At 36.0% G+C, this 23,272-nt stretch overlaps 1 protein-coding gene across 2 annotated transcripts in view; it reads left to right on the top strand.

The window, feature by feature from the left end:
• Positions 1-23,272, top strand: part of GRM1 (glutamate metabotropic receptor 1) — a 434,859-nt gene that overhangs the window by 397,511 nt on the left and 14,076 nt on the right. For both annotated transcript variants that reach the window (XM_036769302.1, XM_036769303.1), the window contains exon 7: positions 4,146-5,076. In XM_036769302.1, coding sequence (XP_036625197.1) covers positions 4,146-5,076 — 931 coding nt within the window. The remainder of the gene's footprint in view (positions 1-4,145; positions 5,077-23,272) is intronic.

The following is a 23,272-nucleotide window of genomic DNA, read 5'->3' as shown; positions in this document are numbered from 1 at the left end:
GAAGAAAAATAGAGAAGATTTATATGAATTGATACAAAGTGAAATGAGCAGAACCAGGGAAAGAGTCTACATAAAACAGCCATATTGCAAAGATAATAAACTTGGAAAGACTTGTTTAATATCTCTGATCAACACAATGACCAACCACAATTCCAAAGGACTCATGATAAAATGTGTCCTCTACCTTCAAATATAGAATTGAGGACTCAGAGTGCAGACTGAAGCATATTTTTTAACTTTATTTTTCTTACTTTTGGGGGAACCATGGCAAATGCAGAAATTTGTTTTGCATGAGTATACACATTTGAAATGGGTTTTGTTTTTCTTGCCTTCTTATTGGGCAGGGGAAGGGGTATGGGAGAGGGAGAGAGAGAATTTGGAGCTGAAAAAAAGAAGAAAAAAACATTTTAAAAAAGAAAAAAACAAGATTCATTGATTAGGGTGCTGCATATTTCTAATAAGAATGCACATACCAAAAAGTAGCTTAAAAGATATTACAAAGGACGTGCATAACAAGAGACTGATGTGGCATAGCCATGTAGCTGTAGTGAGTGATAACAGATGGCTTAAATGATGCCATGGCTATCCATGAAAAATATGTGTGTGTATGTGTGTGTATGTATATGTGTGTATACATGCATGTGTATGTATATGTGTGTGCATATGGATATATATGTATATTTGTGTGTATAGGTCTACATATATACACACATACACGAATATACGTATATACTCACATATGTGTGTATACATATTTATGTATGTTTTGAAACAAAGAAAAGCCCTCAGCATGTTAGGTGAGTCCTCTAGAGAGGATCTATGGAAAGTCAAAGGCAAGAAGCGTACAGAAGAAGGTACAGATAACTGGGTTGCAATTTATACTAAAGGAAGGATACTCATACTCATGATACCATGGGTTCATCAAAATCCTGAAGGAAATCTCTAAGCTGGGTTTCCACCAATATTTGAGTGAATTATTAATAAGCTACTCTATTTCAAATTTTTAATTAATTTGCAAAATGGGAAATTAACAGGTACAAAAAAACACCAAGGAATATTTAAAATATTAAATAGTTTATTTTGCCATATGTTTGCCAAATATCAATTAATAAATCAACCAACAAGCATTTATGAAGTACCTGCTATGTGCCAGGTACTTGCTAGGAGCTAGAGATTAAAAAAATGAAACAATCACAGGCCTTTTGCATTCTATGAAGAAATTCTCTTTTTGGATTGAGCTCAAATTGAATTTTAGTAGAAAAAAGTAGCCAGGTTGTTGGATTTTTTAATAGGGTATTAACTTATGCTGTAATAAACTTTTCCTATCATTTGGTCACAAAATTGTATTCACATACCTAAAGAAGAAAAATTGTTTTTAAATGAATTCATAAACTACTTTGGAACATTTTGTATTTTGACTATGAAGGTAATTGTTATATGCCTAATTATAATGATTTTTGAAGCTGTTAATGAAATAGGATTCTCAAACATTTTTCTTTATGTGAGAACTACATATTTTAATTCAGTCTTTAAATATCACACTTTATTTCTTGCAAGAACTTTACAATCATTTTCATGTTCCATATAAAGACATGTGATACATAAACATGAGTCTGTACTGCAATGAAATGGTGCTAGAATTTAGATTAAATATTCATAGGAATTCAACTGAATGCAATCCAATACTACTCACTTCTTAAAATAGGTCACACACCATAAGGGAACTTCTCAAAATGACAAACTCCATCAGAAAGATTCTCAAGAAGAAAATTTTTTAAAAAAATTCTCTGGATCTAACATGTTTTCTCCAGCACAAACTATGTCTGGACCCATTTCAGTAACTATTCACTTATTCAGGACAAGGGCTGTAACAGGCTTATAAATAAATAAATAAATATTCATTATATAGAAATATTATATAAATGTATCATAGCATAATATATTAATATTATATATTATATAAATATATAATTATTATACCTATGTGTGGACATATGTGTTCTGTATATATTATTATGCATATATTATCTATAACATTTTATATTATTTTATATTATATATATTTATATGTATTATACATAGAGAGAGAGTTTGAGAGAGTATCATAGAGACTCTCCCTATTTGTGCGTATGTGTGTGTGTGTCTGTATGTTTCCTAGCTTCATATTATTATTGGTCCAGGCTTTTGCCTTGGATTCATCCTTAACTTTTCCTTCCCCCTCAACTCTTATATTCAATCAGTTTCAGGACTTGCCAATTCTACCTCTATGGCATCTGTCCTTTTCTCTACACTTATAAGTCCACTGTCCCTCTTCAACTCTATCCTAGACTATAGTTATTAGTCTCCTAATTGGTCTTCCTCCTTCTAGTCTCTCCTCTCTACAATCTTTCATCAGCATCATTGCCAAAATCATCTTCTTAAAGTATAAGTCTATCCATATGATTCCCCTACTCAAAAACTTCTAGTGATTTTCAATTAACTTTAGAATAAAATACAAAATTCTTGAATTTTCATTTATAGATGGCACAATGTATAGAGTGCCAGAGGCCTGGAGTCAGGAGTACCCGAGTTCAAATTTAGCCTCAAATACTTAATAACTGTGTGACCCTAAGCAAGTCACCTAACCCTGTTGGCCTCAGTTTCCTAAGCTGTAAAATGAGCTTGAGATGGAAATGGTGAACCACTCCAGTATCTTTGCCAAGAAAACCCCAAATAGGATCAAGGAGGGTCAGACACAACTGAAAGAACTCAACAACAAAAAATAATATGCCTCCAACCTACCTTTCCATACTTGCTTCACTTTATTCTATTTTATATATTCTAGATTCCAAACAAATTGAACTGCTAGCAGTTTCCCATAAATTAATATTCTATTTCTCACCACCATGCATTTACGTATGCTGTGCCCCATGCCCGGGACACACTCCTTCCCCATCACTTTCTCTCTGGATCCTTATCTTTCTTCAAGGCTTAGCCCAAATGTCACCTTCTTTCTGAGGCCTTCCCTGATCCCCACAATTATCAGTTTTCTTTTACTTCCCAAATTGCCTTTTAGCTACTTATCTGTATTATGTCTTAACTTCTAGGCATCAGGGATAAATACTGAGCCTCTGTTTTCTTTGGCAAAGGGAACTCCCAGATGGGGAAATCCCCTCTACCAATGACGGTCTCTTCCCTGTACCATAGTTGCAGAGAGTTTCCTACAGCACTGAGGGGTTACCTCACTCACCCTAAGGTCACACAGCTAGCATGTGCCTGAATTTCAGTTCGAAGTAGACATCTGCAGTAGAACTTTGCCACTCTCTTGGAAAAAAAATGGATCTCCAGTCTCATCGCTTACACCAACGGCACAGGACCTGAACTCAAAAACACTTGAACTCAAAGCTTGCCTCAGACATTTATTAGCACTGTGACCTGGGCAAATCCTTTAATGTCTGGATACCTCAATTTCTCCATCTGTAAAATGGGGATAATAATAGCAGCTATGTCCCAGAATTGTTGTGAAGAACAAAGGAGCCAACATATGTAAAAAAATGCTTTGCAAACCTTAAAGCACCACATAAATACTAGTTGTTACTCCAATACTTTTTCATAGCCCACCATGGAATGAAGCCTAAGATCTCTACCTCAGTAGTGAAAGCAAAAGATATACCTAAGTTTCTTGTATCTACAAGAAAAAGTAGTATTTTTCTTCATCATCATCATCATCATCAGTGATCATTTTTTATTGGATGAAAATGACTTAGGGCTATTTTTTCCAAGACAATGTCAAATCACTCTAAACAGTGAAAGCAATTTACAATTAGATAATGATGGGGGAATGAACAGAATGTTCTTGGATTCATTATGGTAAGCTTTTGTTATAAATCGTTTCAGGGGATGTGATTGGAAAGGAGGGGAAAGTGGGTATCAGAATTTATTTAATAATCCATATTATAATGATGTTTTAAAGTAATACAAAATCAAGAATGGTGATGAAATATCTATGTCTGGAAAATTAATGATTTTCTTCCTCATTGGTTCCTATTAGCCTTTGATTCTTTTTCCTTCGTTCCTTCCTTCCTTCATTCCTTCCTTCCTTTCCTTCCTTTGTTTCCTTCCTTCCTTTCCTTCCCTCCCTCCCTCCCTCTTCTCTTTACATACAGGCTGTGAACCCATTACTGTTCGCTATCTTCAATGGAGCAACATAGAGTCTATTGTAGCTGTGGTGTTCTCTTGCCTGGGCATTTTGGTCACTTTGTTTGTCACACTCATCTTCGTGCTATACCGGGATACTCCAGTGGTCAAATCCTCCAGTCGAGAGCTTTGTTATATAATTCTAGCTGGCATTTTCCTTGGTTATGTGTGCCCCTTCACCCTCATCGCCAAGCCTACCATCACATCATGCTACCTCCAGCGCCTCCTGGTTGGACTCTCTTCTGCTATGTGCTACTCTGCTTTGGTGACCAAAACTAACCGTATTGCACGAATCCTGGCTGGGAGCAAGAAGAAAATATGCACCAGGAAGCCTCGATTCATGAGCGCCTGGGCCCAAGTGATCATCGCCTCTATTCTGATTAGTGTGCAGCTAACATTGGTGGTGACCCTGATTGTCATGGAGCCGCCCATGCCTATCCTGTCTTACCCCAGCATCAAGGAAGTCTACTTGATCTGCAACACCAGCAACCTGGGTGTGGTGGCCCCCTTGGGCTACAATGGACTCCTCATCATGAGCTGCACCTACTATGCCTTCAAGACCCGAAATGTGCCCGCTAACTTCAATGAAGCCAAGTACATTGCTTTCACCATGTACACCACATGCATCATCTGGCTGGCTTTCGTGCCCATCTACTTCGGAAGCAACTACAAGATTATCACTACCTGCTTTGCTGTGAGCCTCAGTGTGACGGTAGCATTGGGATGCATGTTCACGCCCAAGATGTACATCATCATTGCTAAGCCTGAGAGGAACGTCCGCAGTGCCTTCACCACCTCAGACGTGGTGCGCATGCACGTCGGGGACGGCAAGCTGCCCTGCCGCTCCAATACCTTCCTCAGCATTTTCCGGAGAAAGAAGCCAGGGGCAGGGAATGCAAAGTGAGTTATTTGACCTGGATCTCTCTCTCTCTCTCTCTCTCTCTCTCTCTCTCTCTCTCTCTCTCTCTCTCTCTCTCTCTCTATTACTGTCTTCTACTCTCTCTCTGTCTCTTCTTTGCTATTCCCTCCTACCTTTTTCCCCTACCCTATCTCCTTTCTTCTGTGCTATTTTTATCTTCCTCATTTTCTCAACTTCTACCAGACTTGAGATTCACTTTCTTTCTATTCCTAGGAAAAATAAGGAACACAAAGCTGTTAGCATATAAGTATCTCTAGAATCCCTTTATTTTTGGCCAGCAGCTCTGTCTGGAACTCTGTTGGTGGATTATATCCTGTTCCTTACAGATATACTTAATCTCTCTGTGCCTCAGATTCATTATCCATTAAGGGAGCTAGACTCTGAGGTCCTTTCAAGCTCTAAATCAATAATGCTGTAACGCTTTATATAGCACCCTACATTTAGTGAGAATTCAATAAGCTTTATGGAACATGAATATGGTGGCATCTCAGGTCTGGATGTGAAATCATAACTGGCAGCTCTTGTTTCTTCTTCAGGCCAACTTTCGGGGTACCTCCTATATGAATTGTCAGTCTAGAACCTTGAGTATTCATACCATTGCCAGTCTCAGCAGAAAGTGTATGAAGATAGACAAACTAAGCAGAAAATAAAGAAGATGCTTCATATTTCAACAGCCATACCAGTAGTCCAAATGACTTAACTTTTGGGACCAGTATTAATTATTTAATGGAGTTCTCTTGAGCGACTATCTAATCACTGTTCAATTTTATTATTTTCACAGAGAAAAATGTTTCTTTAAAGATAAGGTTGGTAAAGCACTTTACAGACATCTTTTTATCCTCATAACATACCCTTTTTGTAGGTGATATTATTATTCCCAAGTTACAGATGAAGAAACTGAGACAGACATAGGTTAAAGACCTATCTGGGATTACACAGCTAGTAAGAATCTGAGGAAGGATTTGAACTCAGTCTTCCTGACACCAGATTGAACTCTCTATCCATCTATGCCATCTAGCTCCCTAGGTCAAAACTGCAGAAAAAAAAGGAACACGAAATGTGATGTCTCCATCCTGGGACTCCACAAGGACAATAATATCTTGATCCTTTCTCTCTTCTTATCTGCACCAGTTTGTTTAACGTGCCTCCCATGGCCCTGCTTCCTGCTTTTACTTTCTTTTGCTCAAGAACATATGCTCAAATTTATATTTTTCATCTCTAGCTAACACCCACAATAAAGTCAAAGTTCTTAAGACTTTTATAGATTTTAGAATAAAATTCACACTAATTTATAACATAAATTTGAAAATTATAGAAGAAAATTTTTTTCCTTACTCTTATATTTAATTTCACTTTTTAGTGGAAAGGAGGTTTCAGTAATATCCTGCAGCTGGCACAGTGCCCTGCACCTACTAGTTCTTTTGAACTCACCTAAGTACCTTAGATTTGTCCAAGACTTTATATATTTTTCAAATCACTTCCGTATGCAGTTTCTTATTTGGGCTTCCCAATATCCAATACTGAGGAGGGAGGCAGGTCATGATTTTTGTCTACATTTTATAGATGAGGAGAACAGGCTAATAGAGTAAATAAAAGTTCTAATAATTGAATGCTAAGCATTCCTGGGAGTCAGTACAATCTAGTGATCGCAGGTCCAGCCTGGACATAAGAAAGAACTGGATTAAAATTTCTCTTCTGACCTGTACTAGATGTGTGATCATGGCTAACTCTTTTAGTCACTCAGTGCCCAAGTTAATTATCTAAGACTTTAAGTTATAGATGAGTTATTGATCATTAATGAGGGATTTTTTAAGAGTCCTTTACTGAGGAAAATTCACAGGTTTGAAAGCCTCTCCTCCATCCCTCTAAAAAAAGAGAACTATCCTAAGATATGAACAAGTACAGAACTTCTCCCATCCTCCAGTGTTTGCAGAATGTGCTCAGAAACCAGCATACCTATTCTTATAGATGTTATTTCTGTACTTATTAAATAGTAGATGGATTTTCAATCTTTTTTCAAGAGGAGACAGATTTTTGTCAACATGAAATTGCTACTGTACCCACCTACCATTTAGTGAAACTACTAATGAGGCTTGGTAGAATGTATAACCACATTGTTGACCTTGACTCGTCTTGCATGAGGAAAAAACTTGAGAGTAGGTAGAATAAGTGGGAGGACACCAGTTCCTCCCCTTCTTCAGGAATCAGAACAAGAACAAAGGACTAACAGATTTTAAAAACAGAATTTGAACTCTACCTGAAGATTTATACCTAAATAGTGAAATTTGCAGGTGGATCTTTCAGGGTCTTGATAGACCGGCAATGCACCCAAATAATTTGTGGTCAATTTACTTTAACTGGTTGCATAGGCACACCAGGCCAATGCTGTGGATGCCTATGGTTTGTCATGGCTTGCAGGACTGATTAAATCCCCAGCCCTGAACCAACTTCCAGGTGGTTGGCTATTGGCAAGCCTTTCAACAACAGAGCAACAAAGCAAAGAAAGAAAATTCAGTCAAAATGACCAGGGATAAGACCAGGTCCACTGAGTCCAAAGGCAAATGGCATAGGAGAGATTTGGGGCAAATGGAGGGAGAATAAATTAGAAGGGTGCAAAAGAAAAAGAAGGGAAGATAATCTAACATAGAAAGTTAGTTGAGAGATAAAAAGAAAAATAGATGTGTGTTTTTCTCTCTTATTTTTCTTTTCCTTCACCACTCTTTTTATTTGGAATTTTTCTTCCTTTACTGTGGTGCTTCAAAATTTTCCATATGTTTTGTGACATTGACTAGGTCTCTTTTAAAAGGAAAGGAATCTGATATGTCATTTACAGCAACAAAATTTGCATTTTTAAAAAATTCTGTTCTGTCTAATTGCTCTGGTTTCTAATGCATACATACAAAGCGTTTTCAAATTTTCTGTCCCTATTAAACTGTCCTTATCTATTTTTTAAGAAAATAAAGGACCCTTAAGTTATATCCACACAAAACAAATTAAATGGTAATAAAAATAAAATACCATTTTCTATTTATAGTGTTACTGCCTTGATGTCTTCATGGGCTTTCTCCAGTATTCTAGACAATCTAAGAAAGAGTTCAAAAATCACTTCAAATTTTTAGAGTATTTGGAAAACTCCCATCTAGTTTGGCTGCCCAACTTCAGTGGTCCATGAAACAAAGTGGAAAGCAACAATGGTAGAGTCAGTCAATAGGTTTCTGTGACAATGGCCTCCACCATACTTTGTTACTGGCAAAGCATCTTCAGACATTGGCCAGTCAGAAATGTAAAGCAAGAGGAAATTTTTTTTCATAAAATGCATCTGAAATAAAGTTACCTGTTATTTCTTAGACGACTGAGCTTTTTATTCATCTTTAGTATTTGGCTCACTACAATACGTTCTATCTCACGTAAATTATAAGAACCCAAGGGCAAGGATCGTGCCTTTGTGAGATACTGAACTCCCTAACATATGGAACCAGTACACCGATTTCAGAAGCATGTGGCTCCAATGAATACTTATAAATGAGTAGGAAGGTGGTGATTCCATAACTACCAGAAACAAATAGTTGTGTAGGCAGCCAAGCATTATTGCAGCTTGCCATGTCCCATTTTGTTTGCCTGTGGTATCCTGGCATTGCTTTCTTTAAAACCTGGGGGTTTTCTCTTCTGTGTTTTGTGTCTGAAGGGAAATTATTATTTCTTTTACATAAAGAGAATCCAAGGTTTTATTGAGGGTCCATTTTTTGTTCTCATAAATAATTTAGGGGAGCAAATGATTTTATTCATTTGAGGATGAATTTAATCGATTGGTCAACCATGCAAACCTGAATGCACTGAAAAATTACATAACCATTCAATCTGCTTCAGTAGTTTATAACAGTCTCTAACTGTAAACCAGATATATCATCTGCATTGAAACGCATAAGATGAGTAAGATGCTAATAAGTTTCCACAGCTATAAAATTGGGATAATAATGGGTGTACTCTCTATCTCCCAGAGTTGTTTTTAAGAGTAAGCAAGATCGCATGCAAAAGACACCTTGTAATTATAAAAGCACTGCATGAATGTAACTTATTATTTAGTTGTATATTAAAATTAATCATTTAACAAGTAATTTTCATTAAGCAACTTTTCATGAGCTATTGATAACTGGTCTGATCCAAATAGAATTATTTAGGCAAAATTTCAACCAAAAAAAAAACCTCATCTGTCTACTACATGGTTTTCTCCTTTTACCAGTTCATTATTTTAAATTTTCTCGTCTCTTTCTCCCCCAATATATTTTGTAAAATGTAACTTTAAAATATAACAATAGTCCAGCCCCAATGTTTCTGCTTTTGTTGTTAATGTCCAATATTTCCCTGATTTATCTTTTCCGAAGTTGAAGTGAAAAACAATCTGATGTTTTCTGTAGTAACAAAAACCAAGGAGAGTTATGCCAACTATGAAGCATAGGGCAGTGTACTCTGGATAACAAACAAGTCATCCAATGAACCTATTTCCATTCTGGATGTGTAATCACTAAGTTTACAGTGTGCTGAGGGTGTTCGGCAGTCTGCATATGTAGCTATAAACACAGACCAGATGCTATAATGAATAGTTTCCAAGTTACCCTATCGTTTTCAATTTTACTCTGAAGAGCTGCCAGTTCAAAACATCCTTCCAGCCGGCTGTTTCTGAGATATATGGGGGGATGCCATGTAAACTCTGATTTTCAACATTCACTTTATTTTATGATTTTTTAAATAGCTAAGCAGTTATCACAACCTTAAAGTTTGGGACAAAATTAAATTATTAGGATGATTAAGGGTTATAAATACAATTTGAATGATAGGTGTAACATGTAATGAATGGATCACTTTCGCTACCACTATTAACTTTTAATACCTTAGCATTAAGGTATTAAAGTAGCCAGATGCCTATAGAGACCTTGAGGGGACAGAAAGAGAAACAACATGGAATAATGGAAAACATAGTGAAATGGAGATTAGGAGAGACCTGGGTTCTAATCCTTACTTTGATGCTTAACTAGCAGTGTGACCAAGGGCAAATCACTTAATCCCTCATTATGCTTAAGCGTCCTTATCTTTAGAATGGGTATGGGATAGCAATTACCTCACAGAATTGTTATGAAGCTTAAATAAGAAAACAGGAAAAAGAGCTTTGTAAATTTTACGTAATACAGGAAAGGTTAATTTGTCTGGGAAATAGGAGAAAGAGTAGATAAACTTAACCTTGGGAGACTAGCTCGGATGAAATACTTACATGGATCTTATGTAAAGATTCTGGGTATTATGAGTGAAGATACTAGGTATTATATGGGACTCAATACCTGATATGGGAACAACATGCTCACAGAGTCACAAACACTGCATTATTTTTGTTGCTCTTTTGTGTAGCATAAAATGCCCTTGCAAACGATCTAGAAATAGATTTCTATCTTTTACAAAATGACAAAAGAAATTTCTTAGATTTAGGTAAAAGATGAAAATGACTATGCCACTGAAGTGGCTTATCAGATTTTTATAGACAATAATTACATGTATGACTCCTTCAGTGTTCCCTCAAATTCAGATATACTTGTATGAAGAGACCTTGTTTCCAAGTTCCTGAGCTTAAGCTTTAGTTCTCATATATGGTTATTAAAACTCTTGTTTCAACCATCTGCTAGTCTTAAACTACAGTCTTCAATTAGTGGAGTTTTTAAAATGTAAAGATGTTGTGCTCTGTTTACAACTGAAGTTTAAGTGCTGAAATGTTAAGGTTTTGCCATAAATCAGCACAGTAGCAGCTCCACGTGAGGATATCTGGTTTGACATAATACCCCTTCAACCTGTCTACACACACACTTATCTGTTTCCAGCAAAGGATTAGGTCATTTTATTCTCATAGGATTCCATCTGTTAGCTTAGCTTTTAAATTCAGTCAAGGTGTTATTTATACTAAGATCAAAGAGTTTGTGTAAAAAATGTACTGGTTCAAAATATTTCTGGGAACAAAATATATGGAAGCCATTTGCAACATGACCAGAAAAGAAGTCAAGCAAGAAATCTAATTCTTTGCTCATGTCAATAGATGTGAGCTCACCTATTGATATCTAATTAATAAGTGTGTTATAAATAGAAAGTTTGCAACATAGAATAAGGAAGCATTTGGGAAATCAGTTGTCAAATGTTCTTTTTTCCTCTTATTACCTAGCTAGCCACCTAGCAAAATACTGAGAAAGTAAGACAAAGAGAAGAGAAATTTGGCTAGTGAAAAGTTTGGCTAGTGGTGAGGTGGCTATCCATAACTGTATGAAAGAAAAGGAAAAAGAGAGGAGATATAAAGAACGATTTAGGTCTGGGCAAGGGAAGGAGAAAAACATTCCAGAGCTTTGACACTGTGCTTCTATGAAGGCATGAAACATAGAGTCACATTGCATTTTTAAAGCTAAGCCTTTGCCTCTCACAAAGGATCTAGATTCTTGATATTCTTCTCAAACATCCATCTAGATGTGAATAGAGCCTGTAGCTATCCACCTAGAATAGGATACAAGGAACAAATGGCTATGGTCCTCTTCTCCCAAGGAAAATTTCTTACAATGACTTAATCAAGTTTTTTTTTTAATTGGATGATTTACTGATTTGATTTGGTTTAAAAGAGAAAGGGGTACTTTTTGCCTCCAAGGAAAAAATTCTTGTAACTGGTGAACAAATACAACCTATATACCATATCATTGATGGGAAATACAAGGATTATGACACTACCAAAGTAAGCCAAGTTCCTTAGATAATTGGTAATATTGCTACAGATACAGAGAAATACTTACATCTATTCTTAATAGAGACTGTTAGGAAGAAATCAATAGTCTCACAGAATTGCTTCCTTGACTTTAGGCTGAAAACATTAATGTACAGATAGGGATGATTATATTAAAAAAATTTAAATTAAAATTTAAAATTTTATATTAAAAATAATTTCTATGCCCAGTTATTAATGGATATCATGGTCTATCTCCTTGTTTACTACTAAAAGAATATATGCATTCAATTTATTCATTTCTAATATACAAGAACTTGTATTGTAATGTAAGAGGCTGCATGGCATAGTAGAAGCCTGGCCTTGGAACCAAGAGGACTATGGTTCTAGTCTTCTCTTCGATATATAGCAGTTGCATGACCATGGGCAAGTCATTTAATTTGTCAGTTCCTCTCTTAAGAACTTTGGAATTGATTGTGTGACATGGGAAACACTGGCACAGGACTGCCTACCATGGTGTGTCCTCATCAGAGAAGATGTTGTGCTCTATGAGCAAAGCAGAATTGAAATAGGTCAAAAGAAATGCGAGACGCTCAAATTTAGAAAATCCACCCTGAATATTCACATGGACTGTTTGTGCCCGACCTATGGTAGAGCATTCCGAGCTCGTATTCGTCTGATCAGCCACAGTCAGACACACTGTAACTTCACTGTAGCATAGTGATGTCCTCTTCAAGAATGAAGGACAACAACCAATCCTAAGGCAATTCTCTAAGACTATAAAACTATGTTAAAAGTAGTCACAAGTCTAGCAATTGTAGAGGGAGTTTCCAAAATGGAATTTTCCAAATGAACAAAACTACAGTTATACCATACACACATGTATGTATGTGTGTATGTATTGCATATGTATGCATGCATCTATAAATATATGTGCAAATACACATGTGTATTGTACAGATTGTTCCAAAAGTCTGAGTGCAGTTTTGAGCATCTATATATATATATATGCATATATATAATATGCATATATGTATTATTATACAGATGTGTATTACACATGTACTAACATATGTAGGGGTATGTGTATGTACACATAAATGTGTGTATACTTATGTATGTATATATGATCAGACACCTGTACCATATGCCTGTGTTTCATATGTGTATATATACAATTGCTATATATATACATGTTTGCACAATATACACATATAAGTACATATACATATTTGTTACAAATGCATGTATATACGTATACATAGGTATATGTCTCTATGTGTGTACATGTATGCGTGTGTCAGAGCATCAGTGAATTTTAAAAAAACTAGAATATAGCTGTGCTGTGAATTATATCTGTAGCTAGAGTCACATCACTTATCTTTTCTTCTGTGTCTTAGTTTATTATTTGGGAAATGGGAACAGTAATGCCTGCTCTATTTAACTATACATCTACTTATTTCATATATGGTTTTGTGAGGAAAAAGTCAGATATTAGATATGGAAGTGTTTTAAACAAAATTCTAGATGCCATACAAATAAAAGGTTTATTATAATTTTGGTGACATAAAGAATAAATTCTGCAGTTGGACATTAAGAACTGTTTTAGAGTAGTTGCATCACAATATACTTGTATCTCCTTCAAGATCTGATTTCTTAGTCTTGCAAGTGAGTCAGTTATCAACTTCCCAAAAGATGGTCAAACCCCAGAAAAACTGGTCCATGCCCACCAAAACCCAGGAGACCTCCTTATAAGCCAGAAAACTACTTTGTTCACTTCTAACCGAAAAGATCTTGAGTGAGTAAACTAGAATACTCATATTCTATCCTCAAGGTGACCTACTCAGAAACTTGGGATGAAGTTCCACAGCTGCCATTTTTTTTAGTCTCATAACCATGGATAATCACTGCATCTCTTCAAGACCCAGTTCCCTCATCTGTAATAGTATCTATGCTACCTAACTCACCAAGCTGTTGTAAGCAAACTACTTTATAAATCTTAACATGCTGTTGAAATGAATTATTATTGATCTCTGCCTGAAATATGTGAGACATTCAATTTTATAAGTATATACTATAACTCTTGCTTATTCTAGAATTGATTATCCTGTTTGAGGATTATCTAGGTTTGTAATGAAAATATATCTGATTAAGTTTCATGTATTTCAGTGTAAAAATCATTCATATTGGCTTAAAGGTATTTTAAAATGTATAGGGTTTTTTTGGCAAGGAAGGCTGGCTTTGAAGAAGCCAGCAGCCTTACTCAGGAAGTTAAAAGATAATCTTTAATATTTAGGGCAAAATAGCTTTTATATTAACTAGAAGCTTCAAAGTCAAGTGATTAAAAAGAGTAGGAAGCTGATGGATAAAGCTAGTTGTAGGAGAGTCACATTGAAACCCTTGGACACAAATATCTATAATCTTTTTTTCCCCTTTTCTGTTCTGATCATAGAAGGAGAAAATGAAAGAAAGCATTTCTCTCCATAAAAATGATCAAGGGAGCACCAACTTAAAGCTTTTCTTGGAATTAGCTGAATAGCTGCTGATAAAGTTCTTCTACCAGAGCAATTAGAACTGGCTTTAGGGGAGGAAAACAAACCTTTAATTTCCAGTAGCCCTCTCTGGATATAAAGTGAAGATTTTTTTGATACCTCATATATCAGATGAAGAGTTAAAGAATTATACGTAAGGCTAGAAATCAGTATTAATTAAATGGTGAATGCTAACAGCTGAAGATCAGTAAGGAAGATGTCAAAAAAATTTATTTCAGGATATAAATTTATATTTATTTAAATGAAACATTTAAGACATTTTATTTATTTAAATGTTGCTTTAAAAATATATTTGTATGTAACAACTCAAAAGTAGTCATTAATACATTGTTATTAAAATGAATTTATTTTTATAGAAAAAAATCATTGAGTGAGATTAAATGCTATATTCTAAGATTAATTTAACCCCATTTGTGTAAATCCTAGTTCATTGATCCACACAACCCTAAACCAGAGACAACTTCTCCCCTAATCACTATTGTCCAAATTAGGAGCATGGTAATTAGAAAAAAACAATAGACTATCTAGAGAGCTAACTATGAAATGCTCTCTCTATAAAATTAAATTAAAAAACATAAGGGCTCTTTTCCTTTTCTCTCTCTACCACTAACTTAGCTTTTTCTCTTGTCTTAAAATTCTTTAAGCATATTTAATTTCCAAATAGAAGAACTTAAATGAAGGTGTGTCTCAGTATCTGAGTTCTCATAATAATTTTGGTGGCCATCAAGAAAAAAGAACCTTGCCATATTGCCTTTCCTGGAAAGTTAGGGAAGAAGTCCCATAACTAATTTTTATGAACTACAAAGGCTTTGCTACACAGATAAGGCTCCCACAGGCACCAGGGTAACCCTAGTTTTTATTCAAAGTATCCAGTATTTTATCCAAAGTATCCAAATTATCCCGTATCTTTGCCAAGAAACCCCCAAAGGGGGTCATGAAGAGTTGGTCATGACTGAAAACAGCTGAACAACAAATCCAATACCTGTACTGTGATCAAGGTTTTCTCCTGGCACTGGACCTGACACCTAGGAAAACCTTAGTGAATGTTTGAATTGAATTGAGCTCAACTGAACTGGGCTGATTCCAGGATTAAGATGTCAAAACTCTTAACCCTATTAGGAAGTTTCCTAGAGATCTATGATTTAGTTCCTTTTCATTTTGGTGGGGAGAGTCAAAGGGGAAAGATAATGAAAGAGAGGGATGAAGGAAAATTCTGTTTAAGCAAAGGAAACTATTTTGTAATATGGGCTTATTAATAGAGCCACAAAGCTCAGAAGTCTCACAAAACTTCTTGGGCCAGAATTAATTCAACAAACTTTTTTCTAAGAATCTGAAATATATTTCATTATCAGTTATTGCACTTCAAGATGTGGTTCTTAAGAAAGTAATGATTTCTTATACAACGTAAACTCTTGAACGTAGGGACTGTTTCCTGTTTTGTCTTTATGTCTACACAACCTAGCTCAGTGTCTTGCATGTTATGGGGGTGGGGGAGAGTTTCCAACACACACACTCTGTGTGTGTGTGTGTGTGTGTTTGTGTGTGGTGAATTGTTTAAAACATCCTAAGCTGAAAATTTGGATTCTTGGCAATTTGTTTGAATCCTCCTCCTCTCTACTGGTCTTTGGCAAACTCTGTGAAATAATATAACGCCTCCCCATCTCAGTTTGGCAGCTTAGAGTCCATCTGGAAGTATGGTATGAGTTCCCCACCCTTGGTGTGACTTTTATTTTTTGTTCCAGTGTGGAGGTTTTGTTCGTTCAATAGAAAATACACACATACATGAGAATAAAAACCTAACTGTGTAAATTATGCCATTAAAAAAAACAAACATTTGTTCTCAACACTAGAGATAAAGCCACTCCACTGCTGAAGACTTAAGAAAGGCTCCAGCCCTGATACGACACACAGATGATTAGTATACCTTGTCAGATGTAATAATTTCTGCTTGAGTTGTTTTCTTATTAGCTGTTCTTTCATCTGTATATTTTCTTGTGATTTTAACCTTTTAGTCAGCAAAAGAAGTATGTATTTCCAGCAGCTCTTTTGATTCTTCTTTCTTGCATGTTTTTTTTTTCCTTTCTGGAGAAAAGAAGATCAAGATCTCTGCTCACTGAGTGGGTATTTGGGGATAAATTCATTTGTGTTTTTCTTTTCACTAGAGATTTCAGAACATTTGATGTGGGATGGCAAAAACAACTTGGGTGATAGCAATAGAAATTGTAACATATAATCATACTCAGAGAACTGTTGATAGAGAGAGAAAAGACTCAAATGACTTTTTGGCTCCTTTTGAGCTTTTAAATGTTTCTATAGTCCACTGTGTTCTGTTACATAATATGTATGTACATATAGAGATAGATTAATAATATACATGAAATCAGTTATAATATTGGGATTGGTTAGTATAAATCATACATGCAAAAGATCCACATAACTTCAGTAGACCAGGAGTAAGCGTTCTTTGAACTCTGACCTCCCTGTCTCAATGCTGACAATAGATTTTAAAATGAATGCATGTGTGTGTGTGTGTGTGTGTGTGTGTGTGTGGTGTGTGTGTAGATATATATGTGTGTATATATATATATATATGGAACATAGGTAGATGGGGACTATATAAACACTCAACCAGTATTTGTCGCATGAATAAATGAGTCTCATAAACTACTCCCCTAAGGCTCCACTTATGATTTCTGTTACCTTTATAGCCAAAATTCCCCTCACCAGTCACCAATCCTCTATATTTGTTTTGTTCCCATTAGAATGTGAGCTCCTTGAGGGCACAGTCTATCTTCCCTTTTGTTTTTATATCCCTGATGCTTAGCACAGTGCTGGGCACACAGTACCTACTTAACAAATGACTTTTTATTCATTCATTCATTGGTTACCATCAGACTGTTGTAGCCCTACTCCGACCGACAAGACATACCCCAAGCTCTAATGCCACCTCCTTGCCTCTCTCTTCAGTCCCACCTTTCAAGCACTATATTTTCCTTTGTGGAGACTACAGGTGTCTCAAAATGGTAATTAATCAGTCATTCAACAAATATTTATTAGGCATCTGTTATGTGCTAGGCGTGATGCTAGTAGCTGAGGATATAAATATGAAAGTGAAGTAGGGCCATTGTCAAGGAAATTATGTTCCACTGGATTTAATTAAGTGGTATGAAAGGAAATCTGGCCAGTCCTTACTGTTCTCCAAACTGTTAATCATAATTAAGTCCAGAGCATAAGTAGCAACTGTAGGCAACCAGGTACAGGAGTTTAATTTCAAATTATATTATAGATGAAGCAGAATGGTATAGTGGAAAGCATGTTAGATTTGGAGCCAGTGCATTTGAATTCTAATCCTAGACCAGTATGACCTCGGGCAAGATATTTATATAAACCAGATACTCAACCACTCTGAACCTCCCATTTCCTTATCTGTAAAGAGATAGGGTTTGAAGTAGATAGATTCTATAGTCCCTCCTAGTTCTAGGTCAATAGTCCTACGACTAGACTAAAGACCCTTCTAGCTGTAAACTGAAAACAATATATCTTTCATTGCGAAATCTCATTCTTAGGAAAATGAGAACTTCTTGCTTAAGTGTCCTGAATTCATTATATCAGTTCTTCAGCTTTTTATTGACTCACTTTCAGCACTAATGAATTTTGATTTGGCCAATAAGATTATGCCCTAAACAACAATTGATAAGATCACACTAATGAATCCTGGGAATGAAGACCCTATTGACTAGAAAAATTTTTTAAATGGGCTAATCTTTTTTATTGACATTTAAAATGAGAGGACCCAAAATGGCCATCTTTTGGCATTTTAATTTTGCATCTAGCAGGTCAGGAAGTACAAGATACATTCTCAGTGCACACACCTAGAGATGGCAGTTGATTAGAATTTTTAGCAACTTTCATGACAACATTTCCAAGCTATAGGTTCACTGCAGCATTTCTCTGTAGGGAGCAGGTTGTTGTTTGCCCTGTTCTGTGTGTCTCTTGTTCACATCCAAAAACAATTCAATTAGCTAGAAAGGCAATTAAATGCTTCCTTGCTATTAGACACATTGTACTTTAGCAGCCACAAGAAAATACAGCTGTATCCTACAAACAAGAATCATGACCTCTTTCTTGAAAGATATCCTATTTATTGTCATTGCCCCACTCTTTCTGAAATTAATGTTTATGTCTCAAAATCATTCTATCCAAAATATCTCTAAAAAGTAAATGGGGCATGGTGTGATTATCTTTCTAGGCTTATGGTGGAATTAAAACTTGATAAATGATATATGTAAACCTGAAACCAGGCTAAGAAGGATTATTGAAACCCGGGTCTCCCGATACCTTGTTCACAGTTATCTCCACTCATTGATGTTCTTAAACCATTTTTAATACTTGCATTAGTTGTCAGCTTTCTCCACATGCTTCTTTTGTCATTAATTCCAGACTTGTCATTCCTGGAGTCTTTCTCTTGGCTAAATGCTAATGTGTGGCCATTTCAGTTCAACCTGGTATCCTCCTTCACTTCTAGCCAAAAGTTGTCCTGTGATGTCAGGTGTCATTGATCTTCATAGAGGCAAGTCTTAGCCAAGAGGCAAATGTATTTTGGCAATGGGCTAAATGGTTTCTGGAGCCCAGAATCTATCCTCATTTATGCACACGGAGCTCAGGTTTGAGACAAGTAATTGGAGAAGACTAGAAGAGAGATTTCCTTAAGTCAGAGGGCTTTTCATTAAGGTGCAGGAGAAAGCACCTTTTTCTTCTGAAATCAGTATAGCTGTCTTGCATTTTAAATGCTCAATCTATTCTATATGGTTGGTGGAATAAACAAAACACATGCATCCATCTGTTTCCACCCTCTAGGGAGCTCTCAGCTTCCTTTTAATTCCATACAGTTTCTAACCACCAGGGAAGAGAGTGAAATGCATAATTCAACACTTAGACTGGATGTGCAGAGGGGCTATGTCTAGAAGGCCAAGTGGCTAAAAAAAAAGCCAAAACCCAGAGAGAGCTGGGATTGTCAGTAGTTATTTGGGGAGATGGGGAGATTGGAGAAGGAAGCTTCTCTGTAACAGCTGTGTGGTTATTGAAATACAATGAGCATGAGAAACTAATCAATTATTTGTACCTATGAAAATTGTCTCTCCTTGCTGAAGGAGACAGGAAACGGTGACTGGCGTGTTCCTCTGAAAAAGAGATGACACGTTCCTTTGAGTTCACTGAGGCATGGAAGGTCAGCTGGAAAGTCACCACACTAAGCTTAGACTCTAGTTCCTTCAGTGTGACACCATCCCATGCATATACTGAATAATAAAAATTTTTAATGTGTGCTTATAAGCTTTTATACAAAATATGACGAGCCATGATGTATTCTGGCAAATGTGGTTGCAGGTTAAGAGCAATAGCACCAGAAGCTCTCTAAAAATATTTCTGACTTCCAATGCATACCCACAAACACGATGGTAGAGGCACTCAGTCATGTCTCAAATTCTCTCAATAAAGAAAAAAGAGCCTTCACAAGTTCTTACTCCAGTGCCTTTTACAATATGGAAATAACCCTGGAGTTTTTGAAGGTTACGACAGTGGAGGACAAGCTCTGGCCGTTCCAGCCAAGCTGGAATGTCTCAAAGTACAAACTCCAGGACAGGGTTCTCTTTGTCTTCCAAGAACCCACTTCACTAAGTTCTGAGACTCTTATCACCATAAGATAGGCCACCAGGTAATGAGGTTTTCTGGTCCAGAAACTCTTAAAGTCTGTCTGCTAATGAATGGAAGAATTCTGATCTGCATGAATAGAGAGATAACCTACATAAATGAAATTATGGAGACTTTGAAGGATAAGGAATGGATTGGATAAGATGGGTAATACCAAACAAGAAAATGTACTCATGACCTATTTGGCCTTGGAACATCAGAGAAACAATGTTTATCCTACGTGCTTCTGAAGCATTGCTAAAATGTTCTCTATGTCGAGAATTCCTGACCTGAGATTCGTGAATTTGATTTTTAAAATAGTTTGATAACTATATTTAACATAATTGGTTTCTTTTGTAAATTCTATGTACTTTATGTGACTCCTATGTGTTTTATGTACTAAAAAACATTATTCTCACAAGAGTCTCAAAAGACATGGTTTCACCAACCATGACACAAAAAAAGATCAAGAGTCCCTGATCTATATGAATGGCTCTTTTGATTCTAAAGGAATAACCACACCATTAATATGATGGTGATCTGAAAATAAACATGAAGATTCATCACGGCTTGCTTTATCCCTCATTTACACAAGCATAGTTACTGTACAGACATCCATTCATTGTCTTTTCCTATAGAGTCATACTCGCCTTAATCTGTACATTACACTTACCTACCCATAGCTTATCCAGGCTGCAAATAGGAAGCATGTTAGGAGGATCCATACAGTCTACAGAATGAGGCTAAGGACTAAACTCTTTAAAATTAAAAGTTTAAAAAACTAGTCATCTATGGAAATTGGGCTGCCATGGGGCTTCTGGTCACCATGGTCACTGATTCCAAATCTAAGGTTGTGTTTCCTTTTTGATACACCTCTGTAGGCCATCTTTCCTCCTGAGACTTCCCTTTGAAGCTGTGGTTGGGTGGGTATGTGGTGTTGTAACTCCTGGCAATGTAATTCAGTTTTCACATACTATAAAATAGCCACATCAGATTCTTCAAGAGATAGTAAGTAACGATGACTAATATTTGCTGGACTTTCACTTAGGAAGGCAGGAAGGATTAAGTACCTACTACGTGCCGGGCACTATGCTAAATACTTTACAAATAGCATTTCATTTAATCTTTGTAACAACCCTGTAAAGTAGGTGCTATTATTATGTCTAGTTTACAGAGGAGCAAACTGAAGCAGAGGCTAAGTGATTCGCCCACTGTTACATAGCTAGTAAGTGTCTGAAGTCAGATTAAAACTGAGGTATTCTGGATTCCAGGACTATCACCCTATCCTCTATGCCACCTACCTGCCACATACCATTAACATTTCATTTGTTCCAAAGCTACAGTAAGAAAGCATAGGTATATATGTGTGTGTGTATATATATATATACATATATACACACACACACACACACATATGTATGTAAATGTATATGTATGTATATAATATATGTGTAATATAACATTTCATATATTTTTTAGGTGTATCCCACTTAAAAATAAGGTTTTGTATTGCAATTTTTCATGTGAATGTCATACATAGTTCCCGACTAGGCTGTGAGCTCCTCGAGGGCAGGATCTGATAAGACATAGCCTGTGTAGTACAAAGTGTGTTAGATTTAGAATCATGAGAGACTGAGGTTTAAATTTAGCCTCTGGTACCTACTATCTACATGAACATGGACAAATAACTACCTCTCCAAACCTCAGATTCTTTTCCTATAAAATGAAGATAATAATGCTTATGCTACCTTCCTCAAAGAGTTTTTGTGAGATCCCAATAAAATAAGGGAGTTAAATTGAAAAATGAATGAGCTAAAATTGGCTATTGCCATTATTATAATTGCATTTGTACAATCATAAGATAATAGTTATTATTATTGTATTAGATGGGGGGAAGGAGGGAGAGAGAGGAGCACCTGCAATTTCTTTAGTATATGAAACTCCTGATTCAGAAACTCCTTCCACCAAGGCCAATCAGCAATGCTCTGAAATTTATCTTTAGTCTTAGAATGTTGCCTGCTGCTCTGAAAGGTTAAGTCACTTATCTTTCATCACACAGCCATTTTTGGCCAGCCTGGGCCTGGGCCGAGGTCTCCTGATACCACAGTTTTCCATTATGTCCTGCTATCTCTCATTGTTATGTGGTAATTATTGTTGTTTTTGTTACTCTGGGTATATCCACTGGAGCCTAGAACAGAGCCCTGCAGATAATCGGTACTTGATAATTATTTATAGAAGTTGATAACACGTTCCTTGGATTGAATAACACCTGAAGTCTGTACTGTTCACCTGGCACTTATTATATTTTGCCTTGTGCTATTAGTGTATTATTAGTGAAAATTTGTGATATATGATTATTTCTAATTAAAATTTTGCATTTTGCATTTTTTGCCAGTGACTATTGCAGCGTGCTCATCACAAAGTAGAGTTTAATTAATTTTCTTGAATTGAATTGAATAGCCTTTCCCATTATTAATTTATTTTATCAGTGATCAAGGACAAAATCAATAGCCAATTGGAGTTGGAAATTGGATACTTAAAGTTTGGTTTGGTTTCATGTGTTGCCTTATATTGCAAAGTTAACCATCATGGGTCCCATAAAATAACACATCTGTTTTTCTTGACTTCTTGGTGCCTAAGGTAATCTTAAAAAATTTCAAAATGTTCAAAACTATCTCCTGTTTTTTTTTATTTTTGGAATACTGGAAAATATGGGGTTTTTTAAAGCTTGAAAAAAGTCAAGTTCAATAAGTTTTTTCCCTTCACTCTTTGATGAAGTATGTAATAATGTTCAAGTTCATTTAAGAAGTTATCATAAAATGAAAACCTCATACATATTCTCATTGAGGATCAAGGTTTCAACTATCTTTGAGCATTTGTGGTTTCAGGGTGGACCTGTTGAATGTTAAGGGATATTTCTTCGGCAAATTTCATAGCAAGTATGCATGGTCATTTCAAAAATCATTTAAAGAAATGGATTCCTGCAGTCGTAACAAGGAGCTTGTCTCATGGTATCTTAACACTATTCCTAAAAGAGGAGTTCAGATTTTTATGTATGCACATATATCCATATAAAAACAAAAAAAATTGCAAGTAATCCATTTTCATTCACATTTATTGAATAAATAGAGATCTGGCAAGAATGTTGGCCTTATTCATTGTGAGTAACCATGATGACTTGGAGTAGGGATGAGG

This window comes from Trichosurus vulpecula, chromosome 7, assembly GCF_011100635.1.
Source record: "Trichosurus vulpecula isolate mTriVul1 chromosome 7, mTriVul1.pri, whole genome shotgun sequence".
Lineage (NCBI taxonomy): Eukaryota > Metazoa > Chordata > Mammalia > Diprotodontia > Phalangeridae > Trichosurus > Trichosurus vulpecula.
This window is presented reverse-complemented; position numbering and strand designations above follow the sequence as displayed.